The sequence below is a fragment of the Phoca vitulina genome, unplaced genomic scaffold (genome assembly GCF_004348235.1).
Source record: "Phoca vitulina isolate PV1807 unplaced genomic scaffold, GSC_HSeal_1.0 scaffold2, whole genome shotgun sequence".
In the NCBI taxonomy this organism is placed as follows: Eukaryota; Metazoa; Chordata; class Mammalia; order Carnivora; family Phocidae; genus Phoca; species Phoca vitulina.
In genome coordinates, this window is record NW_022589705.1 from 92,883,544 (window position 1) to 92,903,200 (window position 19,657).

The 19,657-nt window shown below is 49.4% G+C and overlaps 1 protein-coding gene across 2 annotated transcripts in view; it reads left to right on the forward strand.

The window, feature by feature from the left end:
• Positions 1 to 19,657, forward strand: part of MTOR (mechanistic target of rapamycin kinase) — a 121,141-nt gene that overhangs the window by 93,604 nt on the left and 7,880 nt on the right. For both annotated transcript variants that reach the window (XM_032393713.1, XM_032393710.1), the window contains exons 35-52: positions 887 to 1,012; positions 1,110 to 1,241; positions 4,810 to 4,925; positions 6,086 to 6,203; positions 8,399 to 8,650; positions 9,315 to 9,415; positions 10,512 to 10,608; positions 10,872 to 10,970; positions 11,250 to 11,372; positions 11,487 to 11,669; positions 12,081 to 12,215; positions 12,419 to 12,593; positions 13,859 to 13,994; positions 14,585 to 14,732; positions 15,581 to 15,703; positions 16,874 to 16,956; positions 18,537 to 18,609; positions 19,429 to 19,503. In XM_032393713.1, the coding sequence (XP_032249604.1) occupies positions 887 to 1,012; positions 1,110 to 1,241; positions 4,810 to 4,925; positions 6,086 to 6,203; positions 8,399 to 8,650; positions 9,315 to 9,415; positions 10,512 to 10,608; positions 10,872 to 10,970; positions 11,250 to 11,372; positions 11,487 to 11,669; positions 12,081 to 12,215; positions 12,419 to 12,593; positions 13,859 to 13,994; positions 14,585 to 14,732; positions 15,581 to 15,703; positions 16,874 to 16,956; positions 18,537 to 18,609; positions 19,429 to 19,503 (2,295 nt within the window). The remainder of the gene's footprint in view (positions 1 to 886; positions 1,013 to 1,109; positions 1,242 to 4,809; positions 4,926 to 6,085; positions 6,204 to 8,398; positions 8,651 to 9,314; positions 9,416 to 10,511; positions 10,609 to 10,871; positions 10,971 to 11,249; positions 11,373 to 11,486; positions 11,670 to 12,080; positions 12,216 to 12,418; positions 12,594 to 13,858; positions 13,995 to 14,584; positions 14,733 to 15,580; positions 15,704 to 16,873; positions 16,957 to 18,536; positions 18,610 to 19,428; positions 19,504 to 19,657) is intronic.

Sequence of the window (19,657 nt, forward strand, 5' to 3'; positions counted from 1 at the left end):
CCGCCGAGCAGGGAGCCCGATGCGGGGCTCGATCCCAGGACCCTGGGATCATGACCTGAGCCGAAGGCAGACGCTTAACGACTGAGCCACCCAGGTGCCCCAAGACTTTATTTTTAAGTAATCTCTACACCCAACTTGGGGCTCAAACTCACATTCTTGGATCAAGAGTCACACGCCCTACCGACTGAATCAGCCAGGCTCCCCTGTATGATATATTTGAAGTTGGATTTGTCAATGATTGTCTTCTTCAGCCAGAGAAGCTGAAGCAAAAAAATCAAAGTTAAAAATGCACTATTGGGGTGCCTGGGTGGCTCAGTCAGTTAAGCGTCTGCTTTCGGCTCAGGTCACGATCCCGGAGTTCCAGGATCAAGCCCCATATCTGGCTCCCTGCTCAACGAGGAGTCTGCCTCTCCCTCTGCCTCTCACCCCACTGGTGCTCCTCTCTCTTTCTCACTCTCTCTCTCTCCCTCTCTCTCAAATAAATAAATAAAATCCGTTACAAAAAAAGAAGACTGGCTTTTAAAAAAAAAAATGCATTTACAATCCAGAAAAGAAATTTCAGTAGTTTAATTCATGTCGCCCTCATCATAGCCCTATGAAGTTGGTACTATCTTTACCCCCATTTTAGTGGTTAAGTAACGTGTGCAGTGTCCCACAGATGGAAAGCTGCAGGGCCAGGACTCAAGGACCAGAGCCTATACTCTCCTGATCCTCAGATTTTGAGAGGTTCCTAAGAAGTGTTTTTCTTCACAGTACCCTTCACTTGAGAAAGTTGAGGTTGTAAAAATGAATGTCTTTGTTGATTCAAGGCAGGTTTTGCTGTTGCTTGTTGGGGATTAAAGCTATAGTGGAGGACATGCCTAATTCTCACTCCTGAATGTTCCAGGGCTGCCAGCGTATTGTGGAGGACTGGCAGAAAATCCTGATGGTGCGGTCACTCGTGGTCAGCCCTCATGAGGACATGAGGACCTGGCTCAAGTATGCCAGTCTCTGTGGGAAGAGTGGCAGGCTTGTGAGTAACCCCCACCGCAGGGTGGGGTGGGAGGCTGAGGAGGGAAAGGCGCTCCCGGTCCCATTCTGTTTACCACGCGACCTCTCTTGTTTTTAAGGCCCTTGCTCATAAAACCTTAGTGTTGCTCCTGGGAGTTGATCCATCTCGCCAACTTGACCATCCTCTGCCAACAGTTCACCCTCAGGTGACCTACGCCTACATGAAAAACATGTGGAAGAGTGCTCGCAAGGTCTGTATCTGAATCCATCCAGCAGTAGACCATGTTTCTCCAGAATGCTCACTAACTGGCCTCTCACTGCCTTGGGGCCCAGAAGGAAACAGCCTCCAAACCACCATGTCAGGGAGTCTGCTCCTGTTAGGAAACTATTTGGCCTGATTTCAGAAGTGACTCGTATTCGAGGGCCTACACGTGTACCATTGACCGAACTCTTGAGTGTAGTCACAGTTGTATTTATCAGCAGACAGAGTATGCTGGAACATAGAAAGGGCACAATTTCTGGCCTCCTCCCCCCCCCCCCCCCCCGCCTCCCAAGAGAAAGTGGGCTTTTCAGTACCCAAAGGCAGCATATCTGTGAAAACATAGACTGGAAATTTCATCAGACCAGTCGGGTTTTTCAGACTTTTCGTCTCCTTTCCAATCATCAGTTGGGATTCGGAAGCAGCAACACCCAGAGTGTCATGCTGAATCCAGTAGGGAGCGTCTTCTTAGAGCCAGCGTAGAATTCCTCTTCCTTTATTTACAGACAGGGTCCTTCCTCAGACAGGGAAATAGGTGTGGCTCCTGATGGGGGTTTTGGTTTTCTTTTTTGAAACGATCTCCCTGGATGATGGTGATGATTAACAAAAAGTTGGCCCTGGAGGCAAAATCAGCCCCTGCTCTGGCTCTTCATCTCCCTTACCAAACAGAGGGAGCGTCCCAGCTCTCCTCCTCTCCCCATCGTGGTCCCCACGCGGGGCCTGCTGGGAAAAAGGAGTGCAGAGCGACCGCTACAGCCGAGGCTGTGGAAGGCACACTTAAGGAAATCCGGGACCGTGTCTAGAAATTGACTTCTTTTTGGGTGGTTGACTCTGTGACTGCGAAAGCCACCCAGAGTGGGATCGGGAACCCTGCACCCCAGCGCTGGGTCTTCGATGGGGTTCGCGTCAACAGGATCGGCCTGAGCTCCATTCTCTACGTGTGTCATTTGGGGGTTTTGTTTTCTTTTTGTTGTTTTGGGGGGTTTGGTTTGGTTTTGTTGTAAGTCTCTGCGAACTTCCCGGGCCAGAGCACTTCTGATTCAAAGCCTGACCTTCCTCCAGGCAAATGAGAAAAACAGGAGGTGCTGGATCTGAGTGTAGTCTGGTTTCCTTCCTGTGTACAGCGTCCAAGTGTTTGAACATTGTGCCGAAGGGAGGCAGCAGGAGCCTCTTGGCTAATGTCTCAACCAGGGAGTGACTTCTTTCAACATATGACCACAGCCCAACCTCTCCACACGTTATGGCCTCTTCTTAGGAGCCCAGATTCCAATGGGAGGCCATGAAACAACAGGCATTAGAAATTTAGAAACCTCTTTCAGGTCAGGTGCTTGAACTTCAAGCCCAGAGCTAGAGATGTTACATCTTTTCAGGAGTCACTCAAAGAGAACCAACTACGTAATAATAATCGTGCTACTGAGCAAGTCCCTTTTCCTCTCTGGGCTTTACTTTCCTCCACTACAAACAATTCAGTAAAGTGATTGTATTCTGCCTTGCATAAGGCAGGTGAGAGAGTTTGAGAAAAGCAGAGCCTGCTCTGCAGGAAGGCGTCAGGCAGAAGGTGTTATGTCCCGTGTTTTCCTAGATGAGCCACTCTCCAGAATCTAGAGACAGGCCGGTCCTTCTGTGAAATCTCACTATGCTGAGGACATCGATCTTGCCCACCAGCCAGGAGTAGGACGTGCAGCTGAAACTCAGGGCGCAAGAGAAGCCCCTTCGTCTGAGCAGCCAGTCCTTCATCTGTAAGAGAGAAAGAATCCGTTTTTCCCTCCTTGCTTTCCGGAGGTGGAAAAAAGAGGGTATTTTAATAGAACACTTTGAATTCCTTGAAAGTAAGTGGCCTCCATGCCACAGAATAGAAGGATACAGATTCTCCCATGCTGGATAAATTTACTTAATACTGAGCTTCAAATCCAAACTACTACGCAGTCCTCCCCGGTTTGGGCAGTTCATTTTTGATTCAGCGCCTGATTGAATCTCCTGAAAGGAATCTACACTGTGTGTCTGGACTGCCAGCAACACGGAGCGTGCGGGCTCCGAACAGCCCTGGCGTCAGAGCTTCTGCTTCAGCCCTTACGTGCTTGACGGACACGCTCGGCACACCGGCTTAGCTGTCCCCCGTCTCGTGGTTGATCTTTCCAGTACTGCCTCTCAGTTCTTTGTTTCCTTCGTAATCAGCTTTAAGTCTGCTCAGTGCAGTTCTCATAGAGGAAAAACTAAAGGAACATTTATCACTTCTCAGGTGCGGGCTGCTAATGTCATTCATTTTTCAAAGCCAGGGTGAGTAATGGAACCCCGTGAAGGCAGCTGTCTGAGGGGGACAGGTGTCTTGTTACCTGTCGGAACATCTGTGTGTCTGCCCTGTCCCCATGCGTGGATTAGCTGCCTGATAAATCGTTTGTCACGTCATTCTGGCTCTGGGGGGAGCCCTGTCTGTTGATGCCAATTAATTCCTTCCGTTGAAAGGTATCTGAGGTTGGGCCTGGCCCCCAAGCCAGGGAGTTGTATTTTCCTTCAAGACCATCACTACTGACACATTTCAGTTTTTAAAAAAAAAAAATGGAAGGAGACCATTCTGACCTTATTTATTGGAAGCGTTGATTTTTTTTTCCCCCGTCTTCTGCAGCAAAGAACGTGTTGCCTCTTTTTCACTCTCACGTACCGTTTCCCCTCCCCATGTTGGTGGATTTACATCCCACCCTTTTTTCCATTGGAGCTTTTCATGTCTGTATGCTCTGTCTCCACCCATGAGGCCCTTTAAAAATAGTGTGGATCCCATTAATCAAGATGCTGGTGGGAGTGGACATGTGGGCTTCTACAGATGGCTGGTACCTTATTCCCAGATCTCTGACTCTGCGTCTCTGCCCTTCCCTGTTCAGCTCCCTGTTCCTAACCCAAGTGCCTCGGCTCACTTTGTATCAAGTCCCGTGGTGTAAATAGATGGAACGGGTTGAGGGTGCTGTGACGGTTTCACTCCTAAGCCACCCCGTTCACCTAGATGTCTGCTCAGCCAGTGTCTTCCCCCTATTTCCTTGGATGGATGGATGAGGGGCTTCACCCCATCTCTGTGTTCTTATTTGGGTACTGAGGGTTCTGTCGGATTTTTAAAACTATAGTTTGGCCTCTGCTGGAGTGTCCAAGGTACCGTAGAGTTCTAAGCAAGTACTAAAGTTTTACGGGCCCGGAACAATCCCCCAGAAGCCTGGCTTCCCCCGGGGCAATATGTTGACAGCGAAGTAAGCAGTTGTTTCACACTTCTTCCTAAGGATTGTTATTTCGGGGTAACCAGGCAAGTAGCTTTTCTTTGGCTTCTCAAAATAGCAGTACAGTTAGCCAAGGAGAGCTGAGATTTGAGTTGGAAAAGTATGAGTCTTCTTGAAAAGCCCAACCATCTCCCAGCGTCTTGCCCTGGCCCCCTGTCCTAGGGGACCCTTGCCCTGTGCTCCAGGGTGCTCTCCTGGGACGGGGGGGTCGGCTCGAGGGCTCATGAGATGAACGGGGGTTTCTGTCCCGCGAGGCCGGGCTGAATGGCAAGCGGCTCCCCGTGCTTTTGTCCGGTACAGATTGATGCCTTCCAGCACATGCAGCACTTCGTGCAGACCATGCAGCAGCAGGCCCAGCACGCCATCGCCACCGAGGACCAGCAGCACAAGCAAGAGCTGCACAAGCTCATGGCCCGGTGAGGTGTCCCCGCTGGCCGGGGCCAGCTGTGCTCCAGTCCCCCCAGTGCTAGCAGCCTCTGCGGCATGGCGGGAATGCTCAGAACTCCCTGGGCAGCGAGCTGCTGACACCGCCTTTTGCAGTAGGAACCCCAGGCAGCCATCGAATCGTGCTGCGCCAGAGCCCCTGCTGCTGTTTGCCCAGGATTCAGCCCCAGAGCATCCATGTGCCGTTGTCCTCCCGGTGTCTGGCTTGAGAGTCAGACCCCTTGTCTGCAAATGCCAGCTATGCTGCTGCTTCGATGTGCAACTTTAGATGAGTTACTTAACCGCTCTGTGCCTCAGTTTCCTCATCATATAAAAGGGGGATGATGAGAGCTCTATGGCAGTAGAAGGCGGTGTGAGGGTTAATAGAACAAACACATCAACCGTTTAGAGCAGTACCTGGAAGAGACTAGCAATCAGTAAATATTGGTTGTTAATGTTATCATGATAAGGGTGCCTGGGTGGCTCAGTTGGTTAAGCGACTGCCTTCGGCTCAGGTCATGATCCTGGAGTCCCTGGATCGAGTCCCGCATCGGGCTCCCTGCTCGGCAGGGAGTCTGCTTCTCCCTCTGACCCTCCCCCCTCTCATGTGTTCTCTCACATTCTCTCTTTCTCAAATAAATAAATAAAAAATCTTTAAAAAAAAAATATTATCATGATAAATATGATGTATTATAAATGACATATGTCATTATAATATATATGATGCATGATATAATATATTGATATGCATCTATCATTAAAAATGGAGGGGAGAAAGGAGAAATGAGGGGAAGCCGGTAGCAATCAATAGGAAACGTTACTCAGCAGCCGACAGCCCCCCAAAACTGAAGTTGGTGTGGGTAGGTCTGCATGGACCGTACCAGGTCCTGGTCGATGCTAGCATTGACACACAGGTCAAGGAGAAGAGATGATACATTCAAAACGCGGCCCTAACGCCCATTTTTTTCCTTCTGGGTGGTTCAGAATCCTGGTGCTTGAAAAGCCCAACCTCACGTTGCTTCCTGGGAGCAAGCATAAGCATCAGGGAGGCTTTCCTGCTCCGCGGACAAAATGGGCTGTTCTCCTTGTTGGGGGTGGGGGTGGGGAGCTAGCATGCGGGGGTAGCAACGTGGGCTTGTTGCTGTGTCTCCAGGTGTTTCCTGAAGCTCGGGGAGTGGCAGCTGAACCTGCAGGGCATCAACGAGAGCACCATCCCCAAGGTGCTGCAGTATTGCAGCGCGGCCACGGAGCACGACCGCGGCTGGTACAAGGTAACCCCGGGCCTGGTGGGAGCCCAGCGCCTCAGCCCTGCTGGTCCGCGCGCCAGGAGCCAGGCTGCCAGAGGCCCCTTACGAGCTCCATGTACAGAAAGATTGATAGAGTCTTTTTTTTTTTTTTTTTTTGAGGAACGCTTTATCACACCATTATTGCGTATGTGGCACGGGGGAATGCTTGTTGTCTTACAGACTCGTAGCTGATTGTTTTCCTACGAGCATCTGGACGCACCGTCAATCTCTGGAACTTTATCTTCCTTTGGGTCATCTGTTCCTTCCCGGCTTCTTCCTGATTTCCATCCCTGCCTGCTCCTCATCTAAGAACTTCACTTTCTCTGTTTTTATTGGAAAGCTCTGGGTAACATCCTGTTATGACATAGGAAACTTTTCAGGAGGATAAACAGAATTAGAAAATGTATCAAAGATGCGGTTGGCTGCTAGAGGAGGGCTTTGGGGAAGAACACATCTTTGATGAGAGCACATAGCCTTAGTTTTTAGGTCTTCTGTGAGGGACCTACCTCCTGGGAATAGCTGCTTGGTACAGCAAACGTCATCGATTTTATTTCTAACATTTCCTTAACTTGCTAATACTTTGTGAATTAATCCCTCTGAGATCAAAACATGTATCTGAAGACACAGAAGCATCTACAGTAAAAATCTTATCCTGATTGAAGCATGCTTCATTCTGATCTGAAAAATGCCCGTTTCGTGATAGCAGCAATAATTACTCTATCTAGGACAGCTTCAGTTCCATCCAGTAAACCCTGGATTAGCTGGAACCTTACCAATTGGAAGTGTCTCTTAACCAGATTATTTTTCTTCACTCAAATTTTAGAAAAGAAACAAATCACGAGGAAAAAAAACTGGTTCCTGGAATTTTAAGTTTTTCTTTGTATGGCTCCTTTTGGGTTTATGCTGTCTTACCATAGTGGTGTGGTCCTGTGTGTGTGCAGAGACTATTTCTGTCTTGCTCACCACATCCCCTGGCTCAATGCCTGGCACGGAGTGGGTAAAGAAGAGCTGTTGAATAAATGAAAGGTGTGGGGAAACAGCCTGGGTCATTGCAGAATTGTGACTCATCAAATAAAGGTCAATTATGATCAACCTACTCTGCTTAGGTAGAAAAATGGACACTTTTATATTAAAGAAAGGTTTTTAGCCAGGGATGCTAAAGGAGTTTCCCAATGATCCAGAAAGTATATCCAGCGGAGTATTTAGTGTCCTGCCATCAGTGCACACTTAGGAGGCCCAAATCAAAGTGTGCCTCATGCTGTCTGCACAAGACAGTGCTGCACCAGAGGTCACCGCAGCTCGAAACTGCAGAGCATGGATAGTTCCTCCTTTACCAAAAGAAGCACCAAAGGCTTCTCCCAGTGAACGGTCATTGGGCACTGGCTCTCTGACAGGGCACACACGGGCCGGATGGGAGAGCTGGACAGATGTGCTCCCTTTCCCACTGACCTAGGGCCTGGTTAAGACTTTTACCATCACTCCCCTACACCTGTGCTCCTATAAATAGTGTTTCATATATGGCTGCCAAAGGAATCTTTAAAATCTAGAATGAAATGGGATCTCCTTGGCCTAATGTTAGCCTGTCCACAATCTGACCCTGCCCTTTGCTAACCTTCCCCCTCACCGCCCTCCATCACGGACTATGCTCCAGTCGGATCTGTTTCTTTGTTTCTTGTGAACCGCCCTGTGCTGGCCACCCTGCATCTTCGTCCCTGCCCTCCCCAGGCCGGGAAGTCCCTGCTGCTGTGCTCTTGTCCCCACCTTGCCCATCAAAGGCTTCCCTTCAGTCCCTACCCCAGAAACCTCCCCTCTACGAAGCCTTCCCTGACCCTGGCTGTCCGTTGTACGTCTCATTGCCCCCTCACATCTGCCTGTCCTCGGGTTGCTGGGCCCTCCACCAGACCGGAAGGCCCCTGAGACAAGGACCTGGCTTGCTCCTCTTCGGGTGCCCCCTCCCCCCCAGCCCTCACCACAGTCCTGTTACAGTAAGGGCACCACAAAATGAAGGAATCAGGCTGAATCTGGTAAAAGGCCCCATTCCTGAGTGTTTCGGTGAAGTTTTGCTCTGCTGGCCACTGAGAAGAAAGGGCAGTCCCAGCGCTCTTCCTCAGCTTTGGCCTCACGCTCCTCTAAGGCCTTGGCACTCAGGCTTCCTCATCCTCGACTCTCGCCCCACCCAGGCCTGGCACGCGTGGGCAGTGATGAACTTCGAAGCTGTGCTGCACTACAAGCATCAGAACCAAGCCCGGGACGAGAAGAAGAAGCTGCGGCACACCAGCGGGGCCAACATCACCAGCACGACCACGGCCGCCACCACAGCGGCCACGGCCACGGCCACCGCCACCAGCACCGAGGGCAGCAACAGCGAGAGCGAGGCCGAGAGCACCGAGAACAGCCCCACCCCGTCTCCTCTGCAGAAGAAGGTCACTGAGGTACCCTTCCCTTCCTCCCCCAGCGAGGACTGAGCCCGGCACCAGGCGCTCTGAGGAGTGACATGGTGGTGGCCGCTGAGGAACCTGGGCTTCACTCTGAAGGGCCGGAGGAGCCTAGACGCTGTGGCTTATTTGTCAGCCAGCATTGCTCACGACGGTGCTTTTGTGCATGTGTTTGTATTTGAGGCGCTGCTTTGGCCCCCATGCTGAAGACTGAGTTTCTGGTCATTCTTCCCACGGGAATGAGCTCATCCCCTCAAAGCCTGCACCTGTGTGTGTGGGTGGCCGCGCACAGCTGCGGGTCCGCTTGAGGACAGAGGCCGGCGGGATCCATCCTCTGCCTTTTCCTCCCCCCACCCCGCCTCCCTCCGGCTGTCCTTTCAGAGTGCTCCAGGTTGGCTAGCAGGCCCAGGGGGCGGCGTGTTCAGTCTCGGCCCCCTCCCCCTGCCACCATTAGCCCAAGATGATAGTGACTGTGACGCAGTTGGCATTTCCTGAGTGCTTGCTGTGTGCCAGGTGCTAATGCAGAGGCCTCTCACGCATTAACTGATTTAACCTCATAACCTCTCTTTGAGGTGTAGGTACTATCAGTATGCTGTGAGGCCCCTTTTACAGATGAGAAACTAAGGCAAGAGTGTCCATTAACATGCGTGTGTTCCAACAGGATTTGTCCAAAACCCTCTTGATGTACACCGTCCCTGCCGTCCAGGGCTTCTTCCGTTCCATCTCCTTGTCACGAGGCAACAACCTCCAGGACACCCTGAGGTATCAGAGAAGGGCAGGGCCCCTGGTAGGCTGTGTGTGCAGCAGGACACAGAATCACTCGTGATGTCCTCTTCGCCTTCCCCACCGTGATGAGTATATCCAAGAGTAATGGCTGACCAGCCTCCACCGGCCAAGACTGAGGAGGAGGCTTGGCCTGAGAATGCTCCGTGCGCGCTCTGTCATGAAGGGAAGAAGCGTATCTGTTTGTGGCAGTAGTGCTGAAATCCCCTCAGCTTTTTTTTTTTTTTTAAAGATTTTTATTTATTCGAGAGAGAGTGAGCAAGAGAGAGAGAAGGAACAGGGGGAGAGGCAGGCAGAGGGAGAAGCAGGCTCCCCACTGAGCAGGGAGCCCGACATGGGGCTCAATCCCAGGATCCTGAGATCAAGACCTGAGCCAAAGGCAGATGCTTAACCGACTGAGCCACCCAGGAGCCTCCCCTCAGCTTTGAGAGGCCACTTAGAGAGGCCGAAACAAATGACACAGACCGGCCAGTCCAGAGGCTATGGGTGATGGGGACAGCTGAGTCCTACATTTACCCTGTTGCCACTGGTCTCCAGGTGACTTTGTATGTGCAGAGATTATGCATACGTTGTCCCTGGGCTCATCTGTTAGATTTCTGAGCTTAGACCATGCTGAACCCTCTACATTATCTGAAACAAAATAATCGTTCACTTGGGATGCCCCTCCTTGTGTTGAGCCAAGTATTAACGACCATCACCAACCACCCTTCCCAGGTGGTCCCCGAGACCAGACACTGGAGAACCACTGATTTGAGGTCCTGCCAATCATTCTTTTTTTTAAGAGTTATTTATTTTAGAGAGAGAGTGTGTGAACAGGGGGAGGAGGGGCAGAGGGAGAGAGAGATAATCCTCAAGCAGACTCCTGCTGAGCACAGAGCCCGATGTGGAGCCCGATCCCAGGACCCTGAGATCATGACCTGAGCCAAAATCAAGAGTCAGACAAAACTGACAGAACCACCCAGGCACCCCTTTGCCAATTATTCTTTTCTCAAGAGTCTTAAAGATGAAATAAAAAAAAAAAAGATAAAAATTTGGAAACTCAATTTTCTGTGATTTTCTCATTCTTCTTCTCCAGAGTCCTCACCTTATGGTTTGACTATGGTCACTGGCCAGATGTAAATGAAGCCTTAGTGGAGGGGGTGAAAGCGATCCAGATTGACACTTGGTTACAGGTAAGGCTGGCTCAGGTCTCACTCCTGCTCTGTCTCCTCCTGGGATCATGCGGTGTTCAGTGAACAGTGGTAAAGAAGGGGGGATCGGTCCCAAGGTCGAGACTCCGTATTTTCTTTAGTTTCTCCCAGCGAACTGAAGGGAATGAACCGTTTTAGAGCTTACCAGCATCTACCACAAGTTTCAAGAGCTGGTCATTGCCCAGAAGAATAACTAGTTGTTTTCACATCTCACGCGCTGCATATCGTGTCTGTCTGAATACCAGGTTATACCGCAGCTCATTGCAAGAATCGATACGCCTAGGCCCTTGGTGGGCCGCCTCATTCACCAGCTTCTCACAGACATTGGCCGGTACCACCCCCAGGTATGTGGCACCCTGGCAGTTTCTCCTCGAGCAGCTGACCTTCTGATCTGGGTCTCAGCTTTTCCGAAAGCTACTCTAGAGATACAAGTGCAGGAACTGGGAGCCAGGCATCCCATCTGTCCAGCTGGCAGGCCCAGGCCCAGGGGCCATCCTGAAGAAGAGAGCCCCCCACCCACCCCAAGATTGAGTGGTGGACTCAAATGAGTGTCAGCAGCATCCTCTGTGTCTCTCTTATCTTCCTGAAAGAGTTTGCAAGTGTTCCTTCCGTGTCTGCCTCAGGCCCTCATCTACCCCCTGACCGTGGCCTCTAAGTCCACCACAACGGCCCGCCACAACGCAGCCAACAAGATTCTGAAGAACATGTGTGAGCACAGTAACACCCTGGTCCAGCAGGCCATGATGGTGAGTCTTCCTCACAACGGTGCTGCTGGCAAGAGGACCTCCTGTCTCTGCAAGACAGGCCTTTCTGAGGTTAGCTCATCCTTGGCACTTCTGTCTTTCCCCTCTTTGGTCCAGGTGAGCGAGGAGCTAATCCGCGTGGCCATCCTCTGGCACGAGATGTGGCACGAAGGCCTAGAAGAAGCGTCTCGTTTGTACTTTGGGGAGAGGAACGTGAAAGGCATGTTTGAGGTGCTGGAGCCCCTGCATGCTATGATGGAACGGGGCCCCCAGACTCTGAAGGAAACATCTTTTAATCAGGTATGGGATAAGAAAGCACGGCTTGACATGACCCAAAGCCATTACCAGACCCCTTTCTCTCTGGCTTCCCTGCTGACTTGAATAAAATGTACTCTGACGGAGGTCACAGAATATAAAAACACCAGCAATTTAATTGTCACTAACTTATAAGAACCCTCCCAAAGCTTTAACTGGAAAACCACGAGATCCTTCCTGAGCTCATCTTGCCTCTCCTTACCTTGCCCATAAGCCGTCCTGAGACTGGGGCCTCCAGGACCGGGCCTCCATGCTGTCCTTGCTAAGCCTTGCGAAGGCCCAGAGCCGTCCAGCCGTAACGTGCGGCCAAGCAGTTGTGCTGTCTGCTTGGGGGTTCAGCCTGCGGCTTAGTCCACACCTTGACGACTCGCGTACTTCCCCTGCTTCCCCGCTCAGGCATATGGTCGAGACTTAATGGAGGCCCAAGAGTGGTGCAGGAAGTACATGAAATCCGGGAACGTCAAGGACCTCACCCAAGCCTGGGACCTCTATTATCACGTGTTCAGACGAATCTCTAAGCAGCTGCCTCAGGTAGGATCTTCAGGTTCTAGCAGCATTAACTGTCGTTGTCCCTTATGTTTTCTTAACACTAACTCTAAAGCGTCTGGTTTCACTTCTATCTGCAGACTCTAGGACAAGTCATTGCTATTAGCCATCTCTTGAAAAATACCTAAATTGCATTTAAATTCCTCCCTGGAGGCGGAAAGCTAACCCCTTTGGTAATTTATTCACAGCTCACCTCCTTAGAACTGCAGTATGTTTCCCCCAAACTTCTGATGTGCCGGGACCTTGAATTGGCTGTGCCAGGAACGTATGACCCCAACCAGCCGATCATTCGCATTCAGTCCATAGCGCCGTCCCTGCAGGTCATCACCTCTAAGCAGAGGCCCCGGAAGCTGACGCTCATGGGTAAGGACCCATGTGCTTCTGCCACCTCCCCTTTTCTGAAATCACTGCTCACCATTCACACCACTGATCTTTCCATGTGGCATCTTTCCCATGTTTATGGAGAGAGAAATAGAGCACCAGCGGGTTTCCCATTACATCCTCCTCAGGACTCCTAGTTTGCTCATACCGTCACGATGCTTACGTGAAGCCTAACCGCCCTGCAGTAGAATATGCGGAGGGAACTGTAAAGGTGTGCAGCGCGGCCAGGTGGGGGTGGCAGGCAGCTGCAGGGGACTGACAGGGCCGACAAAGGGGCATCCGGATGCAGGTGTGGTAGGTGACAAGCAGAGCTGAAGAAAGGGCTCCTGGGCTCTCGAATGTTCTCTTTCACCATCACGGTCTCTCTCTTTGGGAAATGACTGTGTAAAAGGAACAAACTGAAGTGGAAATGAGTTCTCACAGTGAGCTCTGTGACCTATTAAGGTAGGTAGTTGTGGGAGGCCTGGATGCTCTGGTGGCCCTTCGAGTGTTCTCACCTTTAATACGGCTCTTGCTTTTTAAATGCAGTAGTTATTCACCAGCACCAGTTCATTGTGGTTCTCAGGTGATCATCTCTCCGTGGGCTGGTGTCTCTTGATACTAAAACATGGGTCAGTCAGGCTCTCCACAGTATTTCATTAGAGACTTGAAAGAAGGACCTATTTCCTTCTGTGAGCAGAGTTAAGAGAGCCAACAGTGAGAAGCTATCACTCACCCCCACCCTCCAGACCCGAAAGGGCAAGGAGCCCATCGAGAGCACATAACCCGGAAAGAGAGGCCATTCACCAGAAGCTGTAGCCCAGGTGGAGGGACACTGGAAAATTCTAGAACTGGAGCCTGGCCGTTGTCAGGGGCAAACCCTTTGGCCCTCTGACTTCCCTCCTGCCAGTGCCCCCATTGGCCAAGCCCAACTGGCACCCCAGGTGATATAGTCTCTAGGGGTCAGGTTTCACAGGCCCGAGCAAGACAGAGAAGGGCAGAGAGTGGGTTGTGAGGGAACATACAGAATGACCATCTCTGTGCAGAATCATTCCTGATCTTCAAAGACAGAGCTGATTTTAATTTTATTTATTTGTAATGTGACCAACATTTCATTGGGGACCATCAAAAGCAGGGCCATTCTTTTCATCAGTTCTAGGGTACTTTTCGTGTTTGTGTGGAAATGTGACTGGGTGGGGTACACGTAGTCTCTGGGAGCTCGGGAATACAGGGCTGGTCTGTGCTAACTGCTCCCACCATTCCTACAGGCAGCAACGGGCATGAGTTTGTTTTCCTCCTGAAGGGCCACGAAGACCTGCGGCAGGATGAGCGCGTGATGCAGCTCTTTGGCCTGGTGAACACCCTTCTGGCCAATGACCCAACGTCTCTTCGCAAGAACCTCAGGTATTCAGGACATGGTGCGGGGGGCGGGGGGGGGGGGGGCACAGCAGCGATTTGACTGGTCTTCTAGGGTTTCCTTACATCCCTCCCATGTGGTCGTGTCCCTTCATGAAATCGGTTGTAGACCTATGTACCTGACAGGAAGTCACCAGTAGCCAGGTGTCAAAGACAATAAGAAGAATTGTCCATATTTTTAGCAAACTTTCAAGGGAAATGCCTGTGACAACCACCAGAGGGTCCAGAATGGAATGGCCCGTGGCCATTAGACTAGGGATGCTGCACATCTGGTGTGTTTTACCTTCCCTGTCCGCCCTGCTCTCTTCCTCGTCTTTCTGTTAAGAACATGGATATTAAGTTGGAGGTTGTTTTTGGCTTGGAAACAGTCCTAGGCTGCTCCCCGACAGCAGTGAGTTTGTCAGGCAGGTTGAGGAGGCTGGTGGTGATTTCCCGCCAGCCCCGGCCATCTTCGTGCACACCTGACAGCAGCCCTGTGCGGGGGGCGCCATTCAGCCCGCGTGCATGTGTTGTGAGGGGCTCAGAGGTGCACTCTGGTTACCGTCTGATAACCAACCCTGCTTTCCCGGGGCTGCCAGCATCCAGAGATACGCCGTCATCCCCTTATCCACCAACTCGGGCCTCATCGGCTGGGTCCCGCACTGCGACACGCTGCACGCCCTCATCCGGGACTACAGAGAGAAAAAGAAGATCCTTCTCAACATCGAGCATCGCATCATGTTGCGGGTATGTGATGAGGCCGCCAAACCCAGTGCTTGAATGTCTTGACATAACTTGCAAGTTGGGAAATCTCTACAAAGCTGCTCTTCTTGTTCTTCTGTGTATGTACATCACTGAAAAATCTATTTGGGAGAATTCTCTACTGAAGAAGTTTTCATGAAGTGAGTCCTAAAGCAGATTACCTCTAAGAAACAGGACCCTAAAGCCCAGAAATTAGGTGTTCAGCATTCTAGGTGAAACTGCACAGTATTGTTTATCAGGCAGCGTGTATTGACCGAACACCTGATGTATGCGGGGCACTGGCCACATGGGGAAATGATGTTAGTAGAGATGCAAGTAATAAGAAGGAGAGTTGTGGGGCGCCTGGGTGGCTCAGTGGGTTAAGCGACTGCCTTCGGCTCAAGTCATGATCCCAGGGTCCTGGGATCCAGCCCTGTGTCGGGCTCCCTGCTCCTCGGGGAGCCTCCTTCTCCCTCTCCCTCTGCCTGCAGCTCCCCCTGCTTGTGCTCTCTCTCTCTATCAAGTAAATAAATAAAATCTTGAAAAAGAAAAGAAAAGAAAGAAAGAGATTTGTTTGTTACCCAGAACCTCGATGGCTCCAGTGCTCTCTTTGACACCAGTAGGCTTGAACTCGGGTGGGACCTGATGTTTCACCCGTAGGCCTGGCAGTTCCCGTGGTCATCAGGTCCCGTTGGCCATACCCTTTTCTTCCCTTTGTACTGTTCTTACTTCCTTTTCCTTTGGGCCGGGGTGGTGAGATCAGAACCCAGCTCTGCCTGGACCCAGAGCCTTATCTCCTCCTGGGTTGAAGCTGCCGGTGCGGGGCTGCTCCCAACGGTTGTGTCCTGATGCAGATGGCTCCGGACTACGACCACCTGACGCTGATGCAGAAGGTGGAGGTGTTCGAGCACGCCGTCAATAACACGGCCGGCGACGACCTGGCCAAGCTGCTGTGGCTGAAGAGCCCCAGCTCCGAGGTACGGCTCTCTGGGCTCCTCGTGCGCGCCTCTGCCCTCTGGCCCACGCACTCGTACGGGGCTGGCTTTCTTGTTCGTTCGCGTGCGCCTGGGGGACCCGTCTTCGTGACGAGCAGCTATAGCTTATGTCCTGTCTTTTATAACAGAAATTAAGTGGGCGAGCTGTGCAGTTTAGCAGATAGAGATTCAGTGATTTAACGTTTCTCCCGTTTCTTACAGTAGTATTTGAGTTGTGTTTATATTAAGGATACTAAATCTTTTTCATACATGTTAGAAATTTCCTGCTTATTTGGTTTTTAAATTTTTGTTATGGTATGTTTCTTGGTTTGGGATTTTGGGGTTTTTTTTGATATATAGGCATTTTTTAAAAGTTAGAAGTTACCAGATTTTTGATCCTTTTCTTTGAAGTTTCTACTTTTGGCTTTATATTTGGAAAGGCCTTCTCCACCTCAAGATATGTATCTTTCTACATTCATTTTCTTGTACTGATTATAAAGTTTGTTTTTCCATTTAAATCCTCAACCCAATTCAGAATTTAAGATTTAAATTTTATTTTTTTGAGATGATTAGCCAACATCACAGTATTTACCAAATAATCCGTCTTTTCTCTACTATTTAAGAGAGTCCATTTTTATTATACAAAAAATTTTTCTATGCCATTGGATTTCTTTCTGGGGCTTCTGTTTTATTTCATTGATCTCTCTAAAGTGTATTTCTCTTCAAGTACCACACTGTTAATACAACTATTAATAAAAAGTCTCTTCTCATTGGCTATTTTAATTTTTTCTTCTTCCAGATAAATTTTGGGATCATTTTGTCATGGTCCCCCAAAAAAAGTGCTACTGAATTTTGAGTGGAATTACATTAAATGTATCAAATAATTTGGGAGGTTATTACATTTTTATGGTCTTGAATGGGTACTTTCATTCACTCAGGTCTTTATGTTCCTAAGCAAAGGTTAATTCTTTTTTATTCATCTAGGTTCTATACATCTCTAAGTTTATTCCAAGCATAGTTTGCCGTTGTTACAATTATAAATGAGGTCTTTATTCCATTTTATGTTATTAACTAGTTACTGATGGAACATAAGAAGACAACTGAGTGAGGTATAATTATGTTGAAGCTAGTTAGCTTCCAGAGCCTCGGTTCATGTGCGCTCCTCTGTTCCAGGTGTGGTTTGACCGAAGAACCAACTACACTCGCTCTTTAGCAGTCATGTCCATGGTTGGGTATATTTTGGGCCTGGGAGATAGGTGAGTAAATTGATTTTGTTTTTGTAGTCTTTTTCTATATTGTACCTTTTTTTTTTTTAAAGATTTTATTTATTTGACAGAGAGAGACAGCCAGAGAGGGAACACAAGCAGGGGGAGTGGGAGAGGGAGAAGCAGGCTTCCCGCTGAGCAGGGAGCCCGATGTGGGGCTCGATCCCAGGACCCTGGGATCATGACCTGAGCTGAAGGCAGACGCTTAACGACTGAGCCACCCAGGCGCCCCTATATTGTACCTTTCTTAAACAGTTTCCTTTCATTTTCCAGTAATATTTATGACCATTTGGTAAAAAATTGTATTTTGTACCTGTAGGTCTTGTTTGCAGCACCAGCCTTAGTCCCTGTTCATTATCCATGCAACAGAACAGCCCAGCAAACTAGAACCTAGTTCTTGGGTACTACTTTCTCCATAGGCTGGTTAAATATGTTAAAAACCATAGATCGGGGCGCCTGGCTAGCTCAGTCAATAGAGCATGTGATTCTTGATCTTGGAGTTGTGGGTTCAAGCTCCACATTGGGTGTAGAGTTTACTTTTTAAAAAAAGGGGGCGCCTGGGTGGCTCAGTCGGTTATGCCTTTGCCTTCAGCTCAGGTCATGATCCCAGCGTCCTGGGATCGAGCCCCGAGTTGGGCTCCTTGCTCAGTGGGGAGCCTGCTTCTCCCTCTGCCTGCAGCTCCCCCTGCTTGTGCTCTCTCTCTCTCTCTCTCTCTTTCTCTCTCTGTGTCAAATGAATAAATAAAAATTTTTTTAAATAAAATAAATAACAATTTTAAAAATATGATGGATTTTACTGATTCAGTAACCATCAGTCACCACTGTGCTGAGATAAATAATTCTATTTCTGTAATTGAAACTAACCACAGTAGATCCTTCTGATATTTCTGCATAATAAATTTTATCCACATGTATTGACTGAAAAAGTAGCTTAGGAATATTCAGAAATTGACTGTCTGGAAGTCTTCGAAAAACTAGTTCCTTGGTGTCTACTCTTTCTCCTGGGATCATGTCTCGTGCAATTGAGAGTAAAAATAGTTTTTTCCCACAAAAATAATGAATTCTCATTTTTAAAAAGAGCCAGGAGAATTCCTGGTGACAAAAGCCAGATGACCCCTCCTAGTCTGGGGGCTCAGGAGATGGGACCCCGTGATGGGTGCTTGAAGGGTAAAGATAGAGCCTCGTCACTCTGAGACGCCGGGACCGCCAGACAGGATTCATCTTGTGACCAAAGACCTCAGGAACGCAACTTGTGATTTCACACAGATCCATCTTCGTTTCGGACCTGGAGCAGGGATCAGCAAACTTTCTCTGTAAAGGGCCAGATAAGAAATAATTTAGGCTTTGCTGGCCATATGATATCTCACAGCCTCTCATGTCTGCTTGTGGCACAGAATCAGCCTGAGACGGGACATGGCAAATCGGCAGGGCTGTGTCCCGAAAAACTGTGTTTGCAGAGGCCGGTGGGGGCTGGCTTTGGCCTGTGGACAGGGCCCGGGATATCCCATCCTTGTGGATTTGTTCGCCTGTGCTGCTCTAGTGGCTGCTCCATGGTCTCTTCTGTTTCTCAGACACCCATCCAACCTAATGCTGGACCGGCTGAGTGGGAAGATCCTGCACATCGACTTTGGGGACTGCTTTGAGGTGAGCACGTGTTCCAGAACCCCACGTAAAGCTTACCTTTCCAGATGACCACCTTTCTGCCTCTGACCATTCAAGCAAACTTAAGCTCAAAATGCATTATCTTGATCCTTGCCTCTCCTACCAAAGCAGTAGGAAGTCAAACTAAGAAGTGAAGCCCGTGCTCGTTGATACTTGCTGTAACTGGACTCTAACCCCTTTTGAGGCAAGGGCCACTGTTCACACACCCTCTGACTCAGGAATCTTCATCCCTGAATTGGCCTGCTGGTCAAAGGCCTGGTGTGATGCACACTTGTCCTTTTTCTTTGTTCCCTCTATCCCTTTGTGTGTGTGTGTGTGTGTCTTTTTAGTTATCTTTTTTTTTTTTTTTAAAGATTTTATTTATTTATTTATTTATTTATTTATTTGACAGAGAGAGACACAGCGGGAGAGAGAACACAAGCAGGGGGAGTGGGAGAGGGAGAAGCAGGCTTCCTGCGGAGCAGGGAGCCCGACTCGGGGCTCGATCCCAGGACCCTGGGATCATGACCTGAGCCGAAGGCAGACGCTTAACGACTGAGTCACCCAGGCGCCCCTTTAGTTATCTTTTAAAGCCCTGTGACAAGTTCTCTCACTAAACTAAAGCTACTTCATTTCTATGCCCTAATTGAAATCAATGCAAAGAAAAGCTACCTGTTTTTGCCTGGCTTTAGCTAAAGAAAACCATCTAGCCTGGAAAATAAATAAATAAATAAAATAAAATAAAATACAAAACAAAACAAAAGAAAAAAAAGAAAACAATCTAGCCATTGGACTTGGTTTTTCTCTTTTATTTCCCCATAGGTTGCTATGACCAGGGAGAAATTCCCAGAGAAGATTCCATTTAGACTAACAAGAATGCTGACCAATGCTATGGAGGTGAGTGGGTCTTGGGAACAAGCTGCTTTGGAATGGGACCAACACAGTCAAGACCGGCTCTGCACACAGACTGGCTTGTTCGGTCTCATCAGTTCCCCAGAATGCCTGGGTTGGTTCTGTGGTTGTTTCCTGATATTTTCCATTGTGTTAGAAA